This window comes from Grampus griseus, assembly GCF_964374135.1.
Source record: "Grampus griseus genome assembly, chromosome: 14".
NCBI classification, from domain to species: domain Eukaryota; kingdom Metazoa; phylum Chordata; class Mammalia; order Artiodactyla; family Delphinidae; genus Grampus; species Grampus griseus.
In genome coordinates this window covers 84,616,286-84,642,786 of record NC_139008.1, presented here as the reverse complement: position 1 = coordinate 84,642,786, position 26,501 = coordinate 84,616,286, and the positions used below count along the sequence as shown (strand labels likewise).

Genomic DNA, 26,501 nt, shown 5'->3' with positions numbered 1-26,501 from the left:
TGAGAGACACACCTGCCGAGTTCCCTCTCTCTGGCCGTTACCAAGTTCTCTGCCACCCATCTCTCTCGATACCTCTTTTAGCCCACCTCTGGGCAAGGGGATGGTTCCTCTCCATCTGGTAGAAGAGACTAAGGCTTGGAGACGGACCCGACAGCTCAAGTCCCAGGATGATGCGGCAGAACCAGAGGTGGGTCGCAGGTCTGCGGACCTCTACATCTAGGGATGACTCCAGGTGTCAAGAGGCGGACCGGCCAGACAGCCTCCAGCTGGGCCTTTCTCCTCACCTCTGGTCCATAACTGGGTCCTGTCAGCCCTGCCACCCAGACAGACGTGCCCATGCTCACGATCTCTCAGCAGGATCCCTCACCTATCACCACCAGCTCACCTGTCCACGACCACAATGGCCTCTACCTGACCTTCCATCCATCCTCCCAGAGCGAGCTCATAGAACACAAAAGGTCGCGCCCACTGCTCTCCAGGGAAACTAGCGGCCACCAGGGTAAAACCGTTGCTCTTACCGCAGCTGATATGTTGTTCAGATTGATGGGAAAAGCCCACGGTCGGAAGCAGGGAGGGAGCCGAAGGAGGCCGAGCGGGAGGGAGGGACGGGGAGGGGTGGGTGGGAACCGGTGCATGACGAGGAGCCCTGCACCTCGAGGGCAGCGGCCTTCGGGCAGCGGGCAGCATGGTCTTAGATCCCAGAGCGCCAGCAGCTGAGAGGCGCGTTTACAGCCCCGGGACCTCGCCCTGCCGCCTTCTTCTCCAACCACCTCTGCTGCCACTTGGTCGCCCCTACCACGGGTGCTGGCCTTCCAAGGCCTTTGCACACACTCTCCCTTCTGCTTGAAAGGTCCAGCACTTTCCATGGCTACGTCCTCATCAGTCAATCCCAACTCACTGGATGGCTAAGAGAACGTCCCAGAGCAGATACGCGAGGCCCTGTCTCTACCAGGCCCCATTTGCTCTGTAGCCAGCACATTCTTCTTCGAGCCTCTGTTTCCACGTGGCCCCTTGCTAGAATATTCGCCCTGGGCAGGCGGGGACTGACACTCCTGTGCCCCCAGGGCTGGGTCAGTGGCGTGGCGCATCCTAGGTGGTCAGCAATGTTTGCCGACTGTCCTTTAGAGCGCCAGCAGACTGGACCAGGTGAAAGGCCCGGGCCGCTCTGCAAGGGCTCCTGGGCCAGCACCTGGGTGGGCTGGACGTGACCTGGCCGGTGGGCGGTGGCCAGCGTGTTCTGAGGTGTTACTGACAGGTGTGACATACTCAGGAATGGGACCCCCAGGAGCCGAGCTCCCCCCCAAGTGAGGCTGTGCGGCCAGCAGAGGGTGTGGTGGCGATGGCATTTGGGGACCACGAACTTGACCCACATTCGCTGCAGAGGGTCAGCGTGAGCATCTGACCCAGTGGCCACGTGGATGGAGGCGAGCCTGCAGCTGGCGAGGGGACCACGGTGCCCTGCGAGCCAGACTTGCCTTCTGTCACCGCCAGCATCTTTAATGACAGATGCGGTATCCAGGATGTGGCTCAGCTCAGGAATGTGGAGCCATAGGAAATGTCTGCAGCCTACCGGGTGCGGGCAAGCAACATGGCACGAAGGAAGGAGAGGAGAGGACTTCGAGGCGATTCCACGGTAAACAAAAACTCACCTTTGTTCTTCTGCTGCCCGTTGGGAGACCGGGCCGGCCCTGGCCTACCTGTAAAGTGTGTGATTTCTTTACTGGGACGAGGGGACAAGTCAACCTTATTTTTAGAAGCAAATAGGCTTTTGCGTCGTGGCCTTGGATCACATGTTCGCCAGGAGACTTTACGGGGCATTAAAAAAGAAAAAAGGGACTAGACTCAAACCCGCCACCCGTGAGCCTTGGGCTGAGTACCGGTCTCTCAACCTCTCTGGAGCCTCAGTCTTCCCACCTATAAAATAGGTGACAGCATCGGATTCCCACCTCACAGGGTTGTTTGGAGGATCAAATGAGAAAAGAGTTTCCCAGACGGGAGAGCCTTCTAGACTGTCATTTGTATCTGCCTGTGGACACAGCCCAGGGGGCGGGAGTGCAGGGATGCCGGCCGGGTTCCCAGGGAGAGGCCTGTGTCCTGGTTTCAGGGAAGGGTCTGAGTCTCAAGTATGCGTTAGATGTGCTCCGCACGGGGACACACAGGTGAGGATGGCCTGAGGGCAGCCGACCTTGGGGCCCTGCCGAGCCTCCTCTGTTCCAGGCGGATGAGACAGTCATGATCTGCACGTTGCCCTCACAGGCATGCAGAGCGGTGCCAGGAAGGGACCGCACAACCTGCCGCTCAGGTGCACCTGCTTCGGGGAGAGCCGGGCGGCCAGTCCAGCAGGTTCTCCTCTCCCTCCGTCCCCGCGGCGTTTGAATTTCACCTGTGTGCCTTCAGAGACCTCCTAGGGCCAAATGCCTTCGGCTAACAGAGGCGGTCAGGGCTGTGGCCCCCTCCCTCAACAGAACACAGCTCTAAGGGACCCAGTGCGGTTTCAGTGACCCCTAAAGTGACGCGGCTAGCTCACCCCTCAGAGCCGTGGGCCAGGTGGACGTGCATCAGCGGACCACAGCCAGGTTCAGAGGGGAAGAAAGGGTCCAGGGGCTTGGCTCCGCGTTGGACCCGTCACAGGTTCTGAAGAAGCAGAGTGGGTCACAGGAGAACTCATTTACTTCTTCTTGCCTTGAAAGTTGTGGTTTCAAATGTCTGGCCTCCCTCCCCCTCCTCCTGCCCGATTTTCCTGTCACTCTCTGAGTTTGAGCTGCTTCTAGGGCAGGAAAACCCTGCTGTATCGCCACCTGTCAACGCTGGATGTCCTATTCGTTTCCAGCCTGAAAATGTCACCGTCCCTCCCTTTAACCTGCATTCTCCAGGGCTGAGTGCTCCCTGACCCCCAAGCCCCGCTCTGACCCTTGCTGCAGGCCCTGGCCTACGGAGGCTGAGTCATCTGGCAGGCCCAGCTCTGCAACCTAAGGCTCAAAACGAAAACAGGGCACCTTGGGCAACCCGGCATCACACCAAGTGCTCTGGGCCCTGTTGACGGCAGAGGTCACAAGCCCATGACGCTGGCCCTGCCTGTCATAACACTGACGCACGTGGACCTCCTTGGAGAATCCCAGGGCGCCTTCAGAACATCCAGGTCTCCCAACACGGCAGGTACCGAAGAGCTTGTAACCCGGCACATGATTTTCACCCAACGTTAGGGATGCAGCCCCAGACCTCACAGCAGTCATCAGAGGCTGGGCCTAGGGACCGTCTGTGTCCCATGTTATAAAACTTGTGGTTGGACTTTGCACCTCTTGGGCCCTGACCGCTTATGGGGACTTGGGGGTCCCCAAAATATTTGTCACCCTGCAATATTGGGACCATTCTGATCGTTCTTCAGCAACTAGGAGGTTTTAGCTTGTTCTTTGGAGGAGACCAAACACCCACCTCTTAGGAAGACCCCACCTGGATGACAGATGTCACGGGGGTCACGGGGACAACCATGCCGGCTTGTTTCCTCATGTGGATGGAGGACAGATTGGCTGACTCACCTTGGCCGTGGAGGAAAGAGGGGTAGGAAGGGGAAGTCCTGGCTGGCAACTCCCTTCCCACACCTGCTACACCGGAGGGAAGGGAAAGGCTTTGGCGCCAGGGCCAGGACACCTGTTCGGGCAAATCAGCCTCTGCAGACGTGGTTTCTGTGCCCCCATCCCCACTGCTCAAACCTGGACGTTTTCTCACGGGATCGGGGTGGAGGGTGGGCAGCTCCATCCCACCTCCTAACCAGGAACTGACTCACAGTAAGGGTTCGGAGGAGCCCACTTTCCAGGAAGATAAAAGACACCTCGGGCTTCCCTGGTGGCGCAGTGGTTGAGAGTCCGCCTGCCGATGCGGGGGGCGCGGGTTCGTGCCCCGGTCCGGGAGGATCCCACGTGACGCGGAGCGGCTGGGCCCATGAGCCGTGGCCGCTGGGCCTGCGTGTCCGGAGCCTGTGCTCCGCAGCGGGAGGGGCCGCAGCGGTGAGGGGCCCGCGTACCGCAAAAAAAAAAAAAAGAGAGACACCTCAACACATAGACCTCAATAGGTAGAGGCCATGTCTATACATTGCCTCAGCAATAGCGTGTCAGGAGCAGGGACTAAGCCCTCCTGGGATTCCGTGGGTGCCCCAGGGCTTCCAAGGGTCGTCACAGAAATGGCTGGAAGTCCACGGGGCAGCCACCGTGGTTTCTGATTGCAGGTTTGGTGTCGGCAGAGGGAAAGAGGGGGTGGGTGTGTGGGGATGCCCATGTCGTCCAGGGAAGAGCAGGGTCCCTGCATCTGAGGACCCTATAGCCAAGGCTGTGGGCCCTAAAGCAAAAAGCCTGGACCCTCTTCTCCCAGAACCAGGGAGGCCATTCTGTGCTCAGCTCAGGTGACCGCCACTCAGGAGGAGCGGGGGGAGGGGAAATTCTTGAGTTACGAAACCAAGGCCCCCAGGGTCCCACTTCTGCTTTTGTTTCTCTGTTTGAAGATGAAGCACTTTGTCAGCAGAAACCTCACCCAGCAGCTTTAGAAGTTGGAAAGTAGAATTAATGATTCAGGCCCACATGAAACCAGGGCACAGTCCTGCGAGGAGACCCCCTGCCCATCCCCGGAGGCCTGGGCCCACGTGGGATGCGGGGAGAGGGGCACCTCTCCAGGGCCAAGGGTCCCAAGAATCCAAGGTGGGGATGCCCGAGAGTGAATGAGGTCTGACGGATGGGAGGCTCGTGGCTGGTGGCCGGGTCGGGTCTGGGGTCAGCCGAGGCCTGGCGCGTGACCCGAGTCCGGGCGGCGGGCCGTGCGGCCGGGCGGGGCGGGGCCGGGTCACCGGGGGCAGCCGCGCGCCCCGCCCCGGGGGAGTGTCCCGCCCGCGCGCAGCCACCTTAAGGGCCGGGCGGGGCGGCCGGGGCGAAGGCTGGCGGAGGAGCTACCGGCGCGGGATCCGAGTTAGGATCCGAGTTGGGATTCGAGTCGGGGTCAGATCGCGCCGGCGAGGGAGCCATGGCGTCGTCCGGGCCGGCGCAGCTGGTGCTACTGCTGCTCGTGCTGCCGGCGGGCGCGGCGCGGGCCGGCCTCCACTTCCGCCCGGGCCGCGGCTGCTACCGGCCCCTGCGGGGGGACCAGCTCACCCAGCTGGGGCGCAGGTCGGGGCGGCTGGGGGGTGGTCAGGGGCTGCCCATCTCCCGGGGCTTCGCGCCCTCTCCCGCCTGGGGGACCCTGCCGCCTCCTTGGGGTGCCAGGAACCAGGACGCCCAGCCTCCCTTGACCTCTGAGGGTCAAGGCCAGCCCCGTTGCTTTGGGGGCGCGCCCTTTCACATTTGCGGGGTTGGACGAGGCGCACCGGTGCAGGAGGCAGGCTAGCCTCGCCGCCCTGGCATTTGGAGCCTCGCTGGCGGAGCGGTCTGGTTCCTGCACTGCGGGGGCGCGTGTGTGCCCTGCCCACTTGAGATTCCGAGCGGGCAGGGGCGTCTCCTGGCTGAGATGGCCCTCTCCCGCTCGCTCTCAGTTTGGGGAAGGGAGAGGGCGCTGGGGAAGTTGCCTGCGCGCCCGACCCCCAGGGGCCCCAGTGCTGATTCCGGTGGTGGTGGTCTGTTCCCAGGACGTATCCCCGGCCTCACGAGTACCTGTCCCTATCGGATCTGCCCAAGAGCTGGGACTGGCGCAACGTGAATGGGGTCAACTACGCCAGTGTCACCAGGAACCAGCACATCCCCCAGTACTGTGGCTCCTGCTGGGCCCACGGCAGCACCAGTGCCATGGCGGGTAGGTCGGGGACTTCGGCCCCTCTTGACTGTGGGCCAGGAGAGCCCGTCCAGCTGCCTTCTTTGTCAGTACCGGCAGCTGCAGCCCAGGGTCCTGGGGGCCTGCAGTTCTGTGCCAGGACTCAGCCTGGCATGGGGGGGTGTCCGCGTCAGGCCTAAGGGAGCGGATGCTCGGCAGTCACAGGACTGAAGACCTGTGACAAACGGCTCCCAGGAGGCTTATCTGTCCCGAAGCTTGTGAGCTAGGCTCTTGGGGCTCAAACCACAAACTCACCGAACACCCTGCTGGTGTTTGGGTATGCGGAAGAGAAGCTGCTTTTCAGCGTAGTTAATATTTGAAATGAATGCCAGCCCTGGGCTTGGAACATTGAGCAAGGCTGGCTGTTTCCTCATCTGGGCCTTATCTGCCTGGCTGCAGCGAGGGCGGGAAACCTCGAGGCCGGGATTGGGGGGCAGGGAGGGATCCGAAATCGGCGCCGCTCCAGAAGGCTGCTGGGCCTGCCTTGGTAGGGGAGGGAGGGGGACTTCACACCAGCCTGGGCCTTCATTCAGCTCGGGGTTCCGGGAGCCTGCAGTCACGCCGGAATCTTTCGAACTCCTGCTCTGTGGCACTGTGTTAAGCCAGTGTGTGGCTACCGCCCCTGGCCTATGCTGGACGGCTCATCCCATGTAAACCTCCTGGCTGTCCTGTGATTGCTCCCACTTTGCAGATGAGGAAACTGAGGCTCCGGCAGGGAGGTCAGGAGACTAGGCCTTTATGGGAGTGACAGCTGGGAGCAGGGCACAGAAGCTGGGCTGTCTGTAGGATGAGGGGTGGGGCTGGCGTCTGGACCCCGGGGCCAGCCAGCTGCACTGGGGGCATCAGGCAGGGCCTCGTGGGGGCCCCGCCCCATCTCTCCTGGGGGCTGGGTTGCACTTCTGGCCCTTCAGGGAGGAGGAGGGTGGGGGCGGCTAGGCTGAGCCCCATTTTATTTTATTTTAAAAAGTGTGTTTTGGCTGCACCACGCGGCTTGCAGGGTCTTAGTTCCCCAACCAGGGGTTGAACCCCGGCCCACAGCAGTGAACACGCTGAGTCCTAACCACGGGGCCACCAGGGAACCCCCTGAGCCCCATTTTAAGCTGTAGGAGCTCTTCTGGGCAGCTGGGGAGGTCCCTGACCGGGATGGAGAGGGACAGGGCCCCTGGAGAATGTGGAGCAGAGGCTTAACCCCTGGAGCCGCTGGGAGACTTCAGGGGCCCAAGGCGGGCAGGCAGGCAGGGTGTAGGCGGGCCTCGAGCCAGAGGCTCAGGGCGAAGGCCTGGCAGGAATGGCGCACTCCCTGGCCTGGAGGAATTGAGAGGGCCTTTGTGGCAGGGGCCTAAGGGTGGGTGGGGGAAGCTGAGAAGGTCACCAGGGGCCCTACCCCCAGGGGAGGGGCCCGGCAGAAGCCTGAGGGATCTTAGGGAGGGAATCACATGCCAAGATTTGCATCTGTAGAGGAGGGCGGGGCCTGGAGGCGATGGCGTGTCCCTGCTCAGAGGTCCGCCCTCCACCTGCTGGAGTGGAGTCTCCTGGGCAGATGACTGCTTCTCCCCTCTTGCTCTCCAACCCCTAACGGCCTCCCTAGCAGCAGGCGTCCTCTTCCTCTTTCACTGAGAAAACAGAAGCCCCCAGAAGGGGACTTCCACGGTGCCCGGCCCAGCTGCCACCTTCCCTCCTGTCCCCGGCCGTCCAGCGTCTGAGCCCCTGGACAAGGCCATCCCTGCCGATGCTCAGACCTGGCCAGCGCTGAACCCCACCCCGTCTCCAGCCGCCACCCCACTTCTGGGCTCCTGGAGGGGCCTGCAGTCCCCACCTTCTCCCTGCTAACCCGACCCCCTCCAGTCGCCTGCCAGCTCCTCGCCAAGGTCACCGGCTCGGGGCCGTCCGGGGCAGGTCTGGTGGTTGCCCCTGGGCCTCGCCCCGCCCTGTTGTGCTCGATCAGCCCCTCCCCGAAATGCTTTCCTCGCCTTTAGCCACAGGCCCCCAGTCTCTGTCTCACCGGCCCCAACTTCATCCCCCACCCCCACCCCGCTTAACTTCTGGACATTGGACTCCCTGGGACCCTGCACCTGGACTCGGCCTTCACGCCCCCCCCGCGGGACACCTCAAACCTCACGTGCTCCTCCTTTCTGCCACCACCCTCACCCCCAAACCGGTTCTTCCCCGGCCTCCCTGATCACTCCAGGAGAATGCTATCCCTCCCTCGCTCAGGCCCAGGCCCAGAGGCAGCCGGCCTCCTGCTTTCCACCCTCAGAACATCGGGCCGCAGGGCTGCACTCTACCTTCCAAGCACCGCTGCGGAGCTGCCGCCTGGTCCGCCTGCTGCTCTCCTGGTGGAGCAGCTCAGACCCAGGCCGGGTCCCTTTTCTGTTCCGCTTGAAGCCCTGCGAGGTTTCAGGCAGATAGAACAAAACCCTGACCTGCCCGCAGAGCCTGTGTCAGCTGGCTCCCTGTTCCGTGTTGGGACCCAGTTTGGACACCAAGAGCTGAAGAACGGGCCGGTACCCTCAGGCGGGAGGGGTTATTGGGTGAAGCAGTGTCAGCTGCAGGGTCAGCGAGGCCGGGGAGGAGGCTCGAGCGCCCAGGGCGGGCACGGCGGGAGGCTGCTGAGGAGCTTGGGGAGACCTGCGGGGGCTGGAGGGCGGTGCTCACCCGCACAAGGGGGTCCACGGAGGAGCACTGGGCGGTGCGTCCAGGGGCGCTGGGGGAAGGGCTGGGGCACGTGCTGGTGACCGGCCGTGGGTTCCACAAGCCCTGTGGGGCCGCATGTAGAGCCCTGGGGGCCCAAGGGCCTAGGAGGTGACCCCAGGGGTGTAGGGGGCCTGGGGCTGCAGGAGGGAAGGATGGAAGGGGGCGCCTGGAGGGGGCTGCTGGTGGGTGGAGGGCCTGGCCGCTTGCTCGCCGTCATCAGGGAAGGAACAGGAGCAGCTGTGGTGAGTTCTGACCTGGAGGTGGGAACTCGGGATGCGGCCACGAGGTGGGCGGCTGCGGAATCTTCGCTCCAGGAGGGCGGAAAGCAAGGTGGCGGGCCCGTGGTATGGTTGGCTGCAGGGCCCCACAGGATGCTGTCTGTACAGGGAAAGGGGGGCAAGGAGCGGGGGGCCGTGGCTGCCCTCAGCCGTCCCCAGCTGCCCCGTGGGGTGTGTGGGCCCAGGCGCGTGGGGAGTGAGAGTGGGGTCGCCGACTGGCCCCTAGTCTGGCTCCCCGGTGCCCTCGGGGATCTACCAGCCTTCAGGCAGGACATGCCCGGCCCTGCCCAGATGACATTCGTAGTGGGGGCAGGGTGGGCATCGGTACCAGGAAGGGCCCGGGAGGCCTCTCTGGAGAGCAGGGACCCCAGGGAGCAGGGGAGGGCCCTCCAGAGAGGGATGCATGGCCCCCGGGGCGGCAGGCAGTGGGGTGGGTGCTGACCAGCATGGGTGCTGCCCCCGCAGACCGGATCAACATCAAGAGGAAGGGAGCGTGGCCCTCCGTACTGCTGTCCGTGCAGCACGTGATCGACTGCGGCAATGCTGGCTCGTGCGAGGGGGGCAATGACCTGCCGGTGTGGGAGTACGCCCACCGGCACGGCATCCCCGATGAGACCTGTAACAACTACCAGGCCAAGGACCAAGGTAGGGCCTGCTCATCTCTCTCTCTCTCTCTCTCTCTCTCTCTCTCTCTCTCTCTCTCTCTCTCTCTCTCTCGTGGCCGGGTCCCTGGGAAGGGTGGGACGGAGCTGGGAGCCCCCTGCCGCTGTGTGTCTAGTGGGACGGGGGGACGGGAAAGGTGGGGCCTGGCATCCTTGGTGGGAAGACCAACAAAAAAAGGACTTGGGATCCTGCGTGCCCGGCACCCAGGCCGGGCCCTGGTGTTTGGGTTTTGATGTGTTGGCATTTTGGTGGTTTCATGGCCCTTTGTAAGGGGATCGCTCATCAAGGGAAGAGTGTTTTCCAGGAGCTGGAAGTGGCGAGCAGGCAGGGAGCAGGCGGGCCTGGCCTGCTTCGAGACCCTGGTCCCGGCCGCCTGCGTCTGGGTGGATTTGGAGCCGAGGGTGCTGCACGGACCAGCGGATGCAAGCTGGCCTGGGGCCCTGGAGTCGGCACGGTCCTTTCAGGGTGCTCCCCTTGGAAACCCAAGGAAAGAAAAAGCCCAAACCCTAACCCCACAGTGGGTAGTTTTAAGTCACCTGTCTGAGCTCCCTCGTAACCAGAGCAGAGAGCTGAGACCAACTCAAAAGGCCTTTTGAGACAGGAGTGGGGAGGACGGGGGTGTGTGTGGGGAGACCGGGGGGCTTTTCTGCCCCCCCTTCCATCTGTAAAAGGTGTGCTCAGGCCCCTGTACCTTCTGAAGGCGCCATCCCACGCCCACAGGCTGCCCCCGCCTTGCCTCCCAGGCCGTATTGCCCGGCCAGCAAGCATCTCCCCAAACTGGTCCAGTGAGTTGTTGAAGTGATAGATGCAGCAGGCGTCAGAGAACCAAGAAGAAGAGTCCAGGATGAAGGGGAGCAGGGAGGGCCCCCGTGGTCCTCGGAGCCCTGATCCACCCAGAGCTGGTCTTGTCTGTCCTCGGCCAGGCCCCTCCAGCCCACCTGGGACAACAGGGCCAGATGGAACTCATCGGCACCTGATTGTTTGCAATAAGTAGTCCTGTCTTTTTTTTTTTTTTTTTTGGCTGTGTTGGGTCTTCGTTGCTGCACGCGGACTTTCTCTAGTTGCAGCGAGCGGGGGCTACTCTTTGTTGCGGTGTGCGGGCTTCTCATCGCGGTGGCTTCTCTTGTTGCAGAGCACAGGCTGTAGGCGCGTGGGCTTCAGTAGTTGTGGCTCGTGGGCTCAGTAGTTGTGGCTCGTGGGCTCTAGACTGCAGGCTCTGTAGTTGTGGTGCACGGGCTTAGTTGCTCTGTGGCATGCAGGATCTTCCCCGACCAGGGACCGAACCCATGTCCCCTGCACTGACAGGCGGATTCTTAACCATTGCGCCACCAGGCAAGTTCCAGTAGTCCTGTCTTTGTATTAGCAAATGTGGCCACAGATCCACCTTTTTTCAGGTTGTCCTGGGCATTTGGTGTCCAAGGGACAAATTAAACCAACAGTTTAATCCTCAAGGAGTTTAATGTCTTGGGGAAGGAGTCTGGATAGATACAAAACTATAACAGAAATAGGTAATGTGAAAGCAGTAGAAAGTGGTGCTGTGGGCCAAGGCAGGATGGACAAGGTGAGAAGTAATACTGTCTAGGGCCCAGGAAGGATGCAGGAGACGGTGTGGAGTCTTCCAGATCTAATAGCTGCACTGTTTTTTGAGGCCTAATTATTATACCTTCTCAGACCGAAAGAATAAGAAAATGCTTATTTTTTCCCCAAACGTGGGGAAACAATACAATCTTATTAAAAGTGAATAATTTAATTACACTCTATTCTCAGCTGTAGAGTATTGTGCAGAGGCCTTTGTCCCGGCTTTAAAGGAAAAGTGGAGCTTTTGAGCACCTACTGTGTGCTAATTAACGTTTCTTTCCACCGAGGCCCGGGGAAAGGCTTTTTGTAACTCCTGCAGCTGAAAGCAGAGGGTAATTAAACACCCGAGGGCAAGAAGATTTCCATTATTAGCTGATGGATGGAGCCTTCAGTTAGACAAGTGGAGTTTGCGTCTGGGCGTGCTACTTTGTTCAGGGATTAACGGGGAAATGGCCTCACGCTGACTTTCCGTGCTGTCCCCAGAGTGTGACAAGTTTAACCAGTGTGGAACATGCACTGAATTCGGAGAGTGCCACGTCATCAAGAACTACACCCTCTGGAAAGTTGGCGACTACGGCTCCGTCTCCGGGAGGGAAAAGATGATGGCAGAAATCTATGCGAAGGGGCCCATCAGGTGAGCTTTGAGACCCCTGCCCGCAGAGGGCGTGCACGCTTCTAGTAAACGGGACCCAGGTGATTTTCACCCCTTTCCTTCTGGCCAACTTTACCCACAGGGCTGGAGACAGCTGCCACGTGAGTTTTCTCAAAAGTAAAGCTCAGTAGCCCATGTGCCCCTCGTAGGATTATTGTGAGGGAAGGACACATCCATGGACAGCTCCCAGAGTGTAGCCAGTGCTCTGGGGCGGCTGGTACAGCTTTGGTAGGGAGGATGCCAGGTGAGTAACTACAGAAGTTTGGGCAGAATCATCAGGTGCGTGTTATTTAAGTTGGATCCACACGGCTCTTCCTAACAATGGTCAACGATGGCTATTGAAAGCGCTCATTCTCTCCCTGCTTGCTCTCAGCTGCGGTATAATGGCAACGGAGAAGATGTCTAACTACACCGGCGGCATCTATGCTGAATACCGCAACAGGGCCTACATAAACCACATAGTCTCCGTGGCCGGCTGGGGTGTCAGCCATGGGACGGAGTACTGGATCGTCCGGAATTCGTGGGGCGAACCATGGGTAAGACATTTCCACTGCGACTCCTCTCACTTGGATGGTTCTGGGGGTTTCGTAGCTGAGAACCGTGGCCCTGAGCAGAGGGGCTCCAGGCTGCAGACACGTGGGGTGAGGTCCTCCTGCGCTGCACGGGGGCTGTCCCCGTCCTGTGCCTCGTAGCGCGTTTGCAGCTTCCCCGGCCCCTACCCGGTAGACGCCAGATGCTCCTCCCCGCTCCCCAGCTGTGACATCCAGAAAACGGCTGCAGACATTGACAAATGTCTCCCGAGGGGGATGGGGGCTGAGAAGTGCTGCTTTAGAAGTTTCCATTTAGCTAGCTTTTATGCCTTTACAACCATCTCATTCTTTTTCTTGCCATACTTTCGGCTCTCCTAAGTAATACCGTGGAGTTTCTTCAAAAATACTTTTTGAGTTGAGTCAAAAACCCAGGGGAATTAAATTAACTGGCAGAATTTTCGTTTCTAAGACCTAGTATTAACCATTAACAGCTGAAGACACAAATTCATTGTTATGAAATCAGGGATGGTGATTTTTTTTTTTTTTTTTTTTTTTTTGCGGTACGCGGGCCTCTCACTGTTGTGGCCTCTCCCGTTGCGGAGCACAGGCTCCCGACGCGCAGGCTCAGCGGCCATGGCTCACGGGCCCAGCCGCTCCGCGGCATGTGGGATCTTCCCGAACTGGGGCACAAACCCGCGTCCCCTGCGTCGGCAGGTGGACTCTCAACCACTGCGCCACCAGGGAAGCCCAGGGATGGTGATTTATGTCGAAGTGATGAAATGTCAATATTTTTTATTAAACGACTATAAATGGGGATATTAATAGGTAGTCGAGTCATCTGGTCTAAAGAGTCGATCAACATTTTAGTTAATTAGCTCTCGGCAGAACAGGGCCATGCACCCCTCGTGTTGAATATTAACCAAGTTGAATATTTCACAAAAGCTATTTCCGAACAGGGGTCCCAGAAAAGGGAAGGGTCAGCCGAGCGGGTGGCTGGGACGCTGCAGACCCCCCGAGCCTGAGGCTGAGTGAGGAGGGGAGGGGCTCCGTCTACTCGGAGCGCAGACGGGAGCTGAGCTGATGCGTGGTCCCACTCCTCACAGGGTGAGCGGGGCTGGATGCGCATCGTGACCAGCGCCTACAGAGGTGGCATGGGTGCCGCCTACAACCTCGCCATCGAGGAGAGCTGCACATTCGGGGACCCCATCGTTTAAGGCAGACGTCTCCAGAGGAGCGGCTCTTAAAGAGATGATCGCATGAGCCGTAACCAGAGGGGATCCCACCTTCACGGGCACTGGGGTGGTACTGCCGTGGTTTGAAGGAACTGGGGGTTGGCGGTCACATACGTGATGGCCGGTGACGGCCCTGGGCGCCCAGGAGGGACGGCCGCCGCGATGCCGCACGGGCTGAACGCGTTCTGGGGTGGGGCGGGGAGTCGCGGCGGGGGGACGACCCAGCACCTGCACAGGACGGCTTCCTGCCGGGAGGACGGCAGCGCACCATCTACCTGAAGAAGCGTGAGCCACCAGGCAGCGAATGATGTGACCTCCGTTTTCTTCGATAAATGATCTGGTGACTGTGGTCTGTGATGTATTTAAGAGGTGGAACATTTCAGACTTGTCATCACCAGTTCCTCTGTCACCCTGCAGTCAATGGTGGGGCCGAGGGGGGATGGCGATCTCAAGTTGCCCAAGGGATGAATAAAATGCACACTTCACAGCAGAACTGAATCTGAGTGTTTTATTTACACACGAAAACAACATTAACACCGGGACCTACACCTTCCAACCGCAGAAGGGCTTTTTATTTGTTCTCGGAAAATGAAAGCAATTGCAATGATACGAACTAACCAATGGAGCCTTGTGAGAAAACTTAAATCAATCAACTCTGAAAATAGTTCATCTAAGTGTCTCAGTTTCTGAATTTCCACCCCCCGCCCCGGGGCTGACAGTTGGCTACATCCCAAGAGGTGACGGGAACCTAGTTCCGCTACTGGGGAAATACTGTAAACAGGACTTGGGGGCAGCCCTGGACTCACGAGGAGACGGGACTGTTCCTAGTAGCCGTTACACTGCTGACATCTTCCTTTTTAAAAAAGTTATCCACCTCCTCCCACCACAGCCCACTTCCAAGACGCTGACTGGGCCTCTTCAACAATAGCTTCTGGAAAGGGTTTTTCCACAGCGGGTCTCCTGGAATGTTCTGCTGCAGCTCTGGAGGATGCGCTGAATCAGTTCACCAAGATGAAGTTAGACTTGCAGTGAGCTTTAGCAAACGGAAGGAAAACAGGCACTGGGTTAGAAGCAGGAGGGAAACAATGACATCGAAAACTGCAGCCAAGAGACGCTCACGCCAACCCTACCTATAAACTCTGTCACAGGGTCGTGTTCACCTTCTGTTTTAATGGTGCCGGCGATGCTGTCGTTCTCCAGGATAGGAAGGAAAAGCTGCACGAAGTCAGAGGTGTAGGGGGGCGCGATGACGTCGAGCACCTACGGGGAGCACAGCCTGTGAGCGGCTCCGACTACCAGTCAGACGGCAACAGTGCGGCGAGACCCCTCCCCCAACCCCCGCCATTCTGCTTCCTGCCGACAATCTCCGACATTAAGACGCCCAGGGGCCAGGCAGGTAAAACACTGTTCCTGCAGGTAGGAGGTGCCTGGTAGACTGGCATCCGTGTCACTGTCATCACCGTGACTCTCCGACGGCACGGCTCCGGAGTGCGGTACCAGATGACTACATCAAGCCAAGAAGGGCGCTGCCGGGGGAAGCGGTAACCGGCGCGCGCTGACCTCAGTCACAAAGTGGCGAATGAGGGAGATGTCGGTGTCCAGCTTCTCCAGACACTTGCGGATGTAACTGACCACGGGGAGCACGTAGCCCCGGCTCAGCAGGTGCACCATCCTGTCCAGGAGGGTCTTCTTCAACTCGAGCTGCACGGGTGGGGCGACAAGGCTGAGGAAGGGGCCGCCTTCCCGCTGTGCAGCCCAGCCCTCGGGCTGCCCGCTCACCTGCTCCATCACGTCCAGCTGGGAATGCTCTGTCTCGAAGAGCTTCACCAGCAGCTGCAGGACCTGCGGGTGGAGGAGCTGGTGGCAGGTGCTGATCTACAAAGAGGCCAAAGGGAGCCACCCTGAGCGCTATGGCCAGGCCTCTGGGCTCCCTGCCGGCCCCAGAGGACCGTCACCAAAGACAGCTCGCGGCTGAGGACGGCGGGCCCAGCATTCGGCCCAGGGCCGGCCAGCCTCTGACCCATTCCTCATCCTTTCAGGGACACTTGATAAAAACGGAGAGATCTGTGGAGTCAACGAAACTAGCTCCTTAAAAGGAAACTCCTCATTTAGAACAGAAATAACCAGCTCCGGAAGGACTGCCTTCTGAAGGCGGGGAACAGACGTGCGAGAGCCTCGGACCGGAGCTGGGAGGTCCGCAGCCCCTACCTCGTCCAGCAGTGCCAGGTGCACCGGGGTGTGGTCCGTCTGCAGCTGGAAGTACCTCGGCTCTGACACAGTCCAGTCCACCCACTTCAGCACACCCATGGCCACCACTGGAAACCTACAGGTAAACAAGGCAGAACGCTTCCTTTACACAAAGTTTCCTAAAGGGCAAACCCCAGAACACCACCAACGCAAGCCAGCCCATCACGTCACTCTACAACGTGCTCTGCCAGGGAGACACGATGAGCTAAGAACAGGCTGACGAGACCAGCGTCCTCTCAAACGCGCAGCTCAAGAACCCGAATCCCACGCTCAGCTGACTTTAGACCAACTTTGCTGGTTTGAAAGGAAAAGACCATTCACGCCACACTCCAAGAGCCTGGTGGGCTGGGCTGAAGCTTACCTTTATTTAGCAAAGCCTCTCTTTGTCACTAGGACAAATTAACGGAGGAAGATTCAAATGCCTAAGAGGCCACCCTGTGTGTCAGCTTTTCTAGTGAATGCTTATTTAAACAGTTGGCGTGACACCCACCACTTCTGTCTAGGTGGTACTTTGTTGGTCTAACTTTTACTGTAAATAGAGCCTCTTCTTCAAGTCAATTGTTGTAATTCTGGTTGGTCTTCCTTTTTCTGAGTCTAATTTGCAAACTTCTGGCAAGTAAACACCTGAAAATTACTCATGCTGCTAGAACAGTTGAAAGTGCTCTCCCTCTATTTACGAAAGAGAAAATAAATACGATGAATAAGTATCTCTGAATCTGTTTTATTTTTTGAGCTTTTAATATGAAAGCTCAAACCCGTCCTCCCCGGAGAGTCAGGGTTAGAAGCTCCACGTGCTCACCTGATACACTGGTAGAGGGTGCTCAGCTCGGCCACAAGCTCAGACGCCCCTTTGTTCTCATTGCAACACAAGTTGTGAACAGTCTCAACAGCTTTCGATGTTGACTTCAGCTCGTCTTTATTGATGCTGACTCGCTTGTTCTGAAAACACATGAAGGCGGTGAATCCCGACGGTGCCCGCGTCCTTGCAGTTGGGGTAACCTGGCCTCAGCCCTTCTCTCTGCAAACCCCCGTCCCTGTCTCTGAAGTGTCCCCGTCACACAGCGAGACCGTCCGTCAGGGAGACCGGCGTCCGTCAGTGGCTTAGGGAATCGGTTTCGTATCTTTAGCCACACTTCAAATTACAGTTTAAATTAGTATCGTAGATGCTGTGCACCTTTCCTTGAGACATTTAGCACTTTGACTTATTTTATGCAGAAACACTAGAAAAGACATTTCTGATACTAGTTGGGCCCGTGATTCCCTGCAGCCAAAATTCCCAAATTACACCACAGAGAGGAGGTTTCTGGCTCCGTAAAAAAGTCCATGAGTTCTCAGAACTGACAGTACCTTCTTCCAGGTCTCCACCACGCTCGCTGCATATGCTAAGATGTGGATGTACTTATGCTTGTGGTCCTGGTTGATCCTGGCCCCTGGTTTAAAGAGTGACTGCATGAACAGGTCCAGGAAAGCTGGCACCCGGATCTGAAGAGAAACACACAAACACACTGAAAAGGAACACAGGAGTGAGATGGCAGGTAAGTCCACACGCACCCATGGCAGGAGGGCCCACTCACGTCCACCACTGCATGTGCTTCAGGGTGTGTGAGGGCCGAGGATGTGATGAGGAAGGACCAGGGAGAGGACAGAAACATTTCAATAGGAATGTGCACTCGCTGACTTCAGAGAATTAAAAGGAACAACTTTCCAAAGGAATATACTTCCGATAGGCACTGAGGGTGTCCCATCTTAAGGTTAAAATGAAAAGCAACTCACGAGTTCAACAGGAGGCGGGTCCATGCTTGTAAACATCTTGAACAGGACTGTGATGTCGGCCGGATTCAGGGCTCCCTTGGACAACATAGCCCCAAGGGCCTGACACGCCCGGGGGTAGGAGGCAGCTGTGCCCAGTGCGAGCGTGATCTGACTGGCGTCATGGCCTCTTGATGAAAAAAAATCGTACATCCCATCATTGATGAGGTGGCGCCCTGTCCTGCCCTCTCCTTCCTTCTCTCTCCTTTTCCTTCCTTCCTTCTTTCAGATTTATGCTTTGAACTGTTGAGGTCCCTTTGTTTTTTCATATTTCTCTCATCCACTGGTACGTTTACTAACTGACCCATGAAAGCAACATTTAGAGCTAACTGGGGAAGAATGCTTCAGTACAGCTCAGAGGCTTCCTAAAAGGAACCACGCACTTCTTAAGTATCTTAAGCCTCCATTAGTAGACAATGAAGCTAATAGGGGCTAGTTTTGTTCTGTAAGATATGGACCACGATCTAACCATCAGACTACTGAAGAGCTATTTCAGGACTGCTGCCATGTGCCACTGATGAATCCCAATATATTGGGAATTCAGGTTCATAAATACACTTAGGTTCGTAAGTACAGTGAATTCAACGATAAGCAAATCATTTACCAAATATTCATCGAAGCAAAACTTTACGAAGCAAGCTCTCTTCACGTATTTAATATTAGCCCGACTTTTTCAGCTCTACTGGATAAAAGCAAGTTTACCTATCTGTCAAAAACAGGAGGACCTAGAGTCTTCGGTTGTGGACACAGGGCAATGTGGTAGGGGCGAGAGCGAGCTGACAGGCAGCCTCTCACCTCTCCTGGGCGAAGCGCTGGACCTCCTGTGCGGCCCTGCGCACGGCCGAGCCCCCCTGCTCCTCCTGGGCCAGCACGGACATCAGGGCCTGGGCGAACAGATACGTGTGCTCCCCGTGACACACCATCTTCTGGAAGACGGCAGGGAGACAGTGTGTGGGGTTTCAGGACCACAGCAATGACAAAGGCAGACAGAAGAGTCGGACTCCGACAGTTCTGCACGCAAGTCCCCACCTGGGAAGGTGCCCTGCGCCCCACACACTCTCCACAGTAAAGAGCATTTCCCGTTAGAAGATGCATGGCCCCATGCGAACGGCCTCCTCCTGATCTGAGCCACGTCAAGTAAAGCGCTTACAGCAAACTCGGGGAGATTTTTTTCGAGGTTTTCTTCGCCTCCGTCCAAAATCGTAGCTAGAGAGGTACGAAGCACTCTAGAAAACACCTCCAGCTGCTGGCAGGCCGTGGACACGCTGGTGATCTCCCCTTGGTACCCTGCGTCGGAGATAAGCTGCAACACGGAAGTAAGCGCACACGGTGCTGGCGAGCCGTGCCCGGCGCCCACAGGAAGGCAGCCGCTGGCCGAGCCCGGGGTGAGGAGGGACGGGCGCTGGGCGCGGGTCTCAAACTTCTGCTCGGGTCCCCGCTTCACCACTAACTAGGTTGGTGGTCCCAGTCAAGCCCCCCACCCTTGAGTCTTCGTGTGTGAGACGGAGGAGATGGACCAGGCGCTGTTAGAGGCTCCTCTCCGAACGCAAGGCTCTGTCCCCTGTTCCTGCCCAATCCTAAAACACAGTCCACTCGATCCCCAAACATACAAAGTCTATGCTTCTCTTTCTCGATGTTTATGACTTACTAAAGTGAAATGACGAAAACCTTTACAAATAAAGCACGTAGGATCTTTTCAAAGGACACAGACCAACAACCAACCAAGTCAAAATCACCCTCATTCATAAATACTTTCATCTTTTCTCGGACTCTAGGACTCTTCCTACCTTAACAGTGAAGTTGAGCATCAAACAGTCTGGGTGGGCTTCAGCCAGTTTGTAGAAAAGGTCTCTCCACGTGGTATGTGCAATCATTTGTTCAAGCCAAGCGGGGGTCTGACAACAAGCAAACAAACAAAAAGCAAGGTAAGAGGCCTAGCTTTCGCCTAAGTGAAGGTGACGTCGTGGCAGCAGACACAGCAAGAGCCCCTGGGCTCCTGGCTCTGCCGCGGTCCCCGACACAGGAAGAAGCAGGCCGCGGGCTGCTGAGGCTGCTTGGTGGCCGGGCGGCCGAGCCCAAGCCCCGAACACCCCCGCAGCGTGTGGAAGCTCCAGCCCTGACTGACACAACGCGCCACACTCCACCGTGAGGTGGAATCAGCAGAGGACTCTAAGAGCTGGAATTAAAAAAGGGAAAAAGGTTCCTCACCTCTCCTTCTTCAGTAAAGATAGAATCTGCTTTGCGGGGGTCGAAATGTTTGATCAGTAAACTCTTCAGATGATTTTCCACAGTTTCCTGAACCTGCACTGGTTCAACACCTGAAAGAAAATGCAAGCCACGAGATGGAAAATGGCAATCTCTCAATTCACCGTGTTATTTTAGAAAAAGTCGACAGATCAAAAGTTTACGTGCAAATCAGATATCACAGAACTGCTTCTGACCACTTAGGATCTGGGGCCTCTTATAAAAATTAATATTACTCATATTCGATGGTAAGACCCAAAAAAGAGTCCAGGGCGAAACACACAAGGATGCTTGTTTACGTGGAAAGGACAGTGACATCTTCGAAGCCTCGCTAGGAACAAGGACAAATTGCCAAAATGGAAAAACACCCCCCCTCCCCCATGGCAGAACAGAGCAGATGCCAGCCAGGGGGCACACTCATGTGTGATGACTGTGACAGCAGGGAGTCAACTCGTTTACGGGCAGCACCCACCCCACGACGCCATCTGTACTCAGCACAGAGGATTTACAGTGAGGCGCTACTTGGATCATAGTAGCTAAAAGCCATAATCATGCCCAGTCCTAAATTAGCCATGATTTCTGCTTGCTATAATAGACCTCTTAAAGATGACACACTGAACATACGCCATATAATCCTCTACTTCTACAACACGGTAGGGAAAACAGCTCAATGAGAATCACATTTGCGGGTTATCTGTGAACCTCAATTATTAAATCAAAGATAAAAACCAAGCCGATGAAAATGGGTAAGAAGTTCACTTCTTACTGACAGAGGTGTTAAAAACCAGGAAAACAAACAAACAGAAAGAACCAGGAAGACAAAGAAGGCCTTTCCAGTGTATCAGCATGATGATGACCCAGCGGCTCTGTACTGTGTTGGGGGAAGGGCCAGGACCCCACCCCCACACGGCACCTGTCTGAATGAGCCACTCGGCCAGCAGGTTGACGGTCTGGGCCACAGCAGTGTAGTTCTCTGACAAGAGCTGGATAACGTTCTCTGGAGACCCTCCCGCCTGAAAATACCTAGAAAAGAGGAACAAACAAGCTGTGACACTCAAATGGACGCAGATGGGCATGGGGATGGACAGCCGTGGCAGGGTGAGGGGGAAGACAGGTTATTCAGGCTTCTAAAGTGGGGGGACCCCTAGAGGCCTTCCATTCCCGTACCGCATTCTTCTGAATTTCACGTATCAGCTTTTGGGTCTATTACACAACTTTCTCCTCCCAGTGCAAACAACTTTTCTCACATACCTCTTTAGAGTGTTAAAGATGGAGGGTTCCATTATATAATCCCGGGTAGAAAATTTATGTAGGCACTCTTGCTGGACCTCGGCATCATCTTCTCCCTCTCCATAATCCTCCTCCTGCTGTTGGCAAAAAGAGCCAGGCTATTCTTCATTACTACAAATATCCTGCTATCTCACCTTAAACCCGTATAACGCTGTCCATGTCAAAAGTGTTCCATGGACTTCCCTGGTGGCGCAGTGGTTAAGAATCCGCCTGCCAATGCAGGGGACACGGGTTCCAGCCCTGGTCCGGGAAGATCCCACATGCCGCGGAGCAACTGAGCCCGTGCGCCACAACTACTGAGCCTGCGCTCTAGAGCCCGCAGGCCACAACTACTGAAGCCCATGCTCCACAAGAGAAGCCACCACAATGAGAAACCCGTGCACCACAACGAAGAGTAGCCCCCACTCGCCGCAACTAGAGAAAGCCCACACACAGCAACAAAGACCCAATGCAGCCAAAAATTAATTTTTTAAAAAAGTTCAACGTATGTCATTTCATTTGACTTTCATGACAATCTCATGAAGTACGCTGGACAAGTAACGAGTGGCTAAGAAAATGGAATCCAGAATCATACCAAGTGAGATTGTATGGCGACTCCACGCTGGCAAACTTGTGTATGCGGTCATACAAGTTACCGCATCTCATGCAAGACACCTCACCTGGGCATCCATTTCTCTTCTACTGAACAAGGACAACAACGGGACCTACTCCCATTTGGCTGCTGTGAGGATTCCAGGAGCTAATTTTCAGAAGAGCCAAGCACAGCACCTGACATTTGGTATGAGTTCAGTAGGTGTTAGCTACTGTCTTCACTATTACTATTTCATATGTGCCACGCATGGAAGGCTTTCCAACAAAGACTGAGGAAGCGATTCTCAAAGGCCATTTGCTGTCCATTTGCTGTCAGAAAGTGAAGCTCACTGGCTTGCCTCCAATCAGCAGGCCTGCCTGGATACTAGTCCCTGTCCTACACGGCAGCGACCTCAGGCAAGTCGCTGAATCTAAGGGCACAACAGGATGATGATGTGATGACAGAGGACTGAATGACCCCAGGGTCTGTCCAGCTCTAACGCTGTTACCAACAAGCAGATGCTTTTTGAACACTCACTATACTGAGCACTATACAGGAAACCCAAGAAACTGTAAGACAAGAGATGGCTTTTTCTGCTGAAGGAGTTTACAAACCAGTAACTGCCCCTAACATAATGGGGTAAGAGCTAGGCCAGACATCAGCAAACTACGCCCAGGGCCAAATCCAGCCTCCTTTTGTCTTTGTAAATAAAGCTTTATTGGAACACAGCCCCCTTTTTAAAAACATATTGTCTATGCCTGCTTCCCCCCTATAAAATGGGCAGAGTGGAGCTGTGACAGAGACCTGCAGAGCCAACAACATTTACTGTCTGGCCCTTTCCAGAAAACCTTGCCCACCCCTGATGCAGACTTACATCCTGAAAGCAGTGCTCTGGGAGAAGGAACACGATTCCTTCACTATGGAGACCGGGGAGTCTTCTCTTGGACCTTATTTGAGTGGGAGCCTCGAGCAAGGCTTCTGAAGGAAGGCCGGCCTTTGCCCCAAGAGGCATCCTTGGGTGTCTGGATTCTCGGGCTTCTACCCTGGGCACTCATCTTCTCCACTACATCTTCTCCTGGGTCGTGCCACTTCCCTGCTCATGAATCTAGAATCTAGCCTAGATCTCTCTCTCTCTCTCAAGCTCTAGACTCAAGCATTCAACTGTCTATTCTCACTTCCATTCACATGTCCCACTAGTACGGCAAACTCATTAGATTGCAAACTGACCTCCTCTTTTCCCTCTAAACAGATCTGCTTCCCACAACCCATGTTTTTGTAAAGGACTCCATCATCTCTACCTGTTACCTTAAACTCACAAACCTAGAAGAGGTCTTCAATTTCTGCTCCCACATCCTGCCCAAAGACCCATCAATTCTCCCTCCCACATGTCTTCCCTCTTTCCCTCTGCCCTTCCTTATTTTGGGCACGCTCGCAGTTGCAATGGTCCCCCAGTGGCGTGGTCTCATTCCTTCCTTTCAGTCACCTTTCACACTGATGCCACCATGACCTTAATAAGCCACAAATCTGATGTCTCTTTCTTGCTTAAAGTTTCCTATCTCCCTCAGAAAAGACAGCAGGACTTCACCCTCCCACTCGCTTGCCTCCGCAGTGTCGTCCCTCGGCACTCCCCACTGGCAAGCCGCAGCCGGAGTAAGCTCTCTGCACTTCAGTACCCTTAGCTTCTGTCGTCTGGACTGAATGTCACAGCAGCCTCCTTACACATCTTCCGGCCTCCCCCAGATCCACCCACCATGGGGTTAAGTGAACAGAATTTGGGTCACAGAAATTGATCTTCCACTGTCTCAAAATCCAGCTCATGCCACCCTTCCTGTTACCTTTCTTGACTTTCTTTCCTCCATGAAGTCAGAGTTAGAATGAACGTGAAATGAACATCTAGTCCACCCCTCTCATCAGGGAGAGCCTATCAGAGTCAGTGGGCCAAATCGGGATCATGCTTAAAGTTCCGCAAACCTGAGACTCCCCAGCCTCCTGTCTGTGGGCGTCTAGGCCTGGCTCTGCCATCCCTAACTGCTTAAGCAAAGGCCAACAACTGGAGTGCTCAGTTTATCAAATGCGAATGTAGCCTAGATCTCTCTGCACTTCAGTACCCCTTAGCTTCTGTCGTCTGGACTGAATGTCACAGCAGCCTCCTTACACATCTTCCGGCCTCCCCCAGATCCACCCACCATGGGGTTAAGTGACTAGACGGCCCTTAGATATGCCCTAGTTGTAGCGCACTGTGACCGGAAGGCTTCGGTGGTCCGGCTGTTTGCTCGAGTGGAGATGGAGACAAGACCTAAGTGGGATCCCCATTCCTTCATGTATGAGTTTCATGACCTTGGGCAGGTCACTCGGTCCTCCCGTCTCACTTTCTTCATTTTCAACATGAGCAGAGTTAACACCCAACTCAGTATCTTGAGTGTGGAATGAGATGATGCATGAAAGCACCTAGTCGGCACAGATTTTCAATTAGCTACATCTGACTCTATCTCTCCACTCTAAGCCTCCAACACCCTGGAATGATCCCACACGTGAAGCTTAGAGTGTCACTCCCTGCCCCCAACTCTTGAACAAGTCATGCTTTTCAGCAGCTCTCAAAGGCCCTTCAGAACCCACTGCTTCCACCAGGCAACTAACCACACAGGCCTCCTTTCAGCTCCTGGAACACAGCGCCCACCTTTGCATCCCTGTACCCCGGCTTCAATGCCCTCAGTGCCCCGCCAGCCCCTTTCAACGGGGCACGCCCCACTCCAGGCTTTCTTCCTTCAAAATATCACTTCAGTATGTTCCCAAAACACCTAACCTTGACTCTTGTTAAAAGGCAGGTTCCTAGGCTCCGCTCCAGACCAACTCCTCCCAGGCCCCAGGGGAGGAGCCCGGGAAGCTGGGTTTCAAACATCACTGCGGGTGGGTCTTCAGATGAGAATCAGGTTGGGGTCCCCTGGCCGAGCGACTGCGCCCAGTTCCTACTGTGCAACCCCTGGCTTCTGGGGAGAAGGTTCTGAGCCTCCCTCAGCTTCCACAGCAAACCCCTGAAGGTCAAGGATGGACGATCCTTTCCTCCTCACTCAGGCCAAGGACTGATTACATCAGCCAGAGCGCCCAAGAGTATGGTTTACAAACAGTAAAGCACATGTGCGGAAGTCCAAGTTCCACTTTTCCGCCCTCATGATGCTGAGTTGGATTGTTTTAAAGATTATGGCTACTTTTCGCAGTGTGTGTCTGGGCCCAATCCTCCACCTTCGAGGTGCTGTCTGACCCTCCCGGCGGGGCTAGGAAGTCCCAGGACCCGGCCCCGAGGCCGCCCCAGGGTGATCGGAAGGTCAGATCGGGTCACGACTGGGAGGCGGTGCCCCTGCGGCCGGAGCCCGTCACTGGGGGGGACCGGGTCCTCGCCACGCATCACCGTCCAGTGCCCCCCGAGAGGCCGCGCGCCCGGGGGGGGTGGGCGAGCGGCGGGAGGGGGCGGGGCGAGCTGTGCTTGGACCACGCGGCGGGGGCGGGGCCGGCCCGCCGGCGACGGAGACCAACAGTCCTCGTCGGGGGCGCCCGGTGCCCCCCTCACCTGGCCGCCGTCCGCCTCGTCGCCCCACTCGGCCGCGCTCCCGAAGTAGTCCTCGTCCATGATGGCGCCCGGCGCGGCCCCCGCCATCCTCTCCCGCGAGCGCGCGCGCGAGCACGGCGCATGCGCACGGCGGACGGGCGAGCGCGCGCGCGGCCCCGCGGCCCCGCCCCCTGCGGACGCGCGCCTCATCCCAGGCGGGAAGAGCAGGGCCGGGGCGGAGGGGCGGGGCCGGCGCGGAGGGGTGGGGCGCAGAGGGCAGCCTGCACGCGGCAGAGGGAACCACCCGTACTGATCCAGAAGCGCAACCTGTTTGGGCCCCAGGGATATTGGATCGGGATAGAAGTTTGGAACTAGACTCACACGTGGCCTGGTTTCCGGTGCCAGCTCTGGGTCTTTTTCACTGGGAATTTTGGTCCTCTGAGCATCAGTTTCCTCATCTGACACCTGGGCACAAGGGCAGGGCCAACTTATTGGGCACGGGGTTTATGATATCACTTATATGTGGAATCTAAAATAATGATACAAATGAACTTATTTACAAAAAAAAAAAAATAGACTCACAGACATGGAAAACAAACTTATGGTTACCAAAAGGGAAGGGGGAGGAATAAATTAGGAGTTGGGATTAACAGATACACACCACTGTATATAAAATAGATAACCAACAAGGACCTACTACTGTACAGCACAGGGAACTATATTCAATATCTTGTAATAATCTATAATGGAAAAGAATCTGAAAAAGTATATATATATTCTGGATCTGAAAAAGAATATATATGTATATACAGGTATAGATATATAGATCGCAGCCACCACTTACAGAGGGCTCATCAGCACTGTGCTTTCATGCATCCCTTCTTTCCTCATCTGACTACTGCTTATTGTGTGTCCCTAAGTGCCTGGCACTATGCTACTCCTAGAGCTCATTGGTGAACAAATCGAACATCACCCTCGCCCTGGGGGAGCCTGTATTCACTTGAGGGAACAAACAAATGAGACAATAACAGAGCGTGACAAGTGCCGGTTGGTATTCTGTGATAATAGGAGAGCCCAACTTTGGCAGTCTCTAAGAAACTTATATTTGAGCTGAGAGCCATATGGCAAAAGGAGCAAAGCAAGCCGGACCAAGGAGAGAACACCAGGAGAACAGAGCTGCTGGACAGAGGCTGGGCGTGTGTCCTTGGAACCCAAAGGCCACTGAGACTGGCACCTGGCAGGCCAGCGAGAATCCTGGATGAAGTGGGAGAGGTAGGCTTGGGGAGGTGGTGGTGGGGAGTTGGGTTTTTCACTGAGGACTCTTCGGAAAGATGTAATGCATTAACATATGTAGAGCACCAAGCGTGGAGCTTGCACACAGT

At 56.3% G+C, this 26,501-nt stretch overlaps 2 protein-coding genes across 6 annotated transcripts; one reads left to right on the top strand and one right to left on the bottom strand.

Moving 5' to 3' along the window:
* The first annotated feature begins 4,905 nt into the window (after positions 1 to 4,905).
* CTSZ (cathepsin Z) lies at positions 4,906 to 13,897 on the top strand. Its single transcript, XM_082670892.1, has 6 exons — positions 4,906 to 5,150; positions 5,606 to 5,769; positions 9,225 to 9,404; positions 11,484 to 11,634; positions 12,026 to 12,188; positions 13,286 to 13,897. The coding sequence occupies exons 1-6, from the start codon at positions 5,008 to 5,010 to the stop codon at positions 13,394 to 13,396; spliced, it is 912 nt and encodes a 303-aa protein (XP_082527018.1). The 5' UTR covers positions 4,906 to 5,007; the 3' UTR covers positions 13,397 to 13,897.
* Positions 13,898 to 13,914: 17 nt separating this feature from the next.
* NELFCD (negative elongation factor complex member C/D) lies at positions 13,915 to 25,233 on the bottom strand (the record flags this gene model as incomplete). Of its 5 annotated transcripts, none has more annotated exons than XM_082670889.1 (15): positions 13,915 to 14,447; positions 14,545 to 14,674; positions 14,975 to 15,115; positions 15,194 to 15,289; positions 15,623 to 15,737; positions 16,461 to 16,600; positions 17,009 to 17,143; positions 17,435 to 17,600; positions 18,266 to 18,396; positions 18,621 to 18,773; positions 19,258 to 19,365; positions 19,679 to 19,788; positions 20,628 to 20,737; positions 20,966 to 21,081; positions 25,141 to 25,233. In XM_082670889.1, the coding sequence occupies 15 exons, from the start codon at positions 25,225 to 25,227 to the stop codon at positions 14,413 to 14,415; spliced, it is 1,773 nt and encodes a 590-aa protein (XP_082527015.1). In that variant the 3' UTR covers positions 13,915 to 14,412. The 5 variants fall into 5 exon arrangements, with proteins under 5 accessions (XP_082527015.1, XP_082527017.1, XP_082527016.1 ...); XM_082670891.1 differs by having other exon boundaries at positions 15,194 to 15,256; XM_082670890.1 differs by having other exon boundaries at positions 20,966 to 21,078; positions 25,141 to 25,227.
* Positions 25,234 to 26,501: the final 1,268 nt, after the last annotated feature.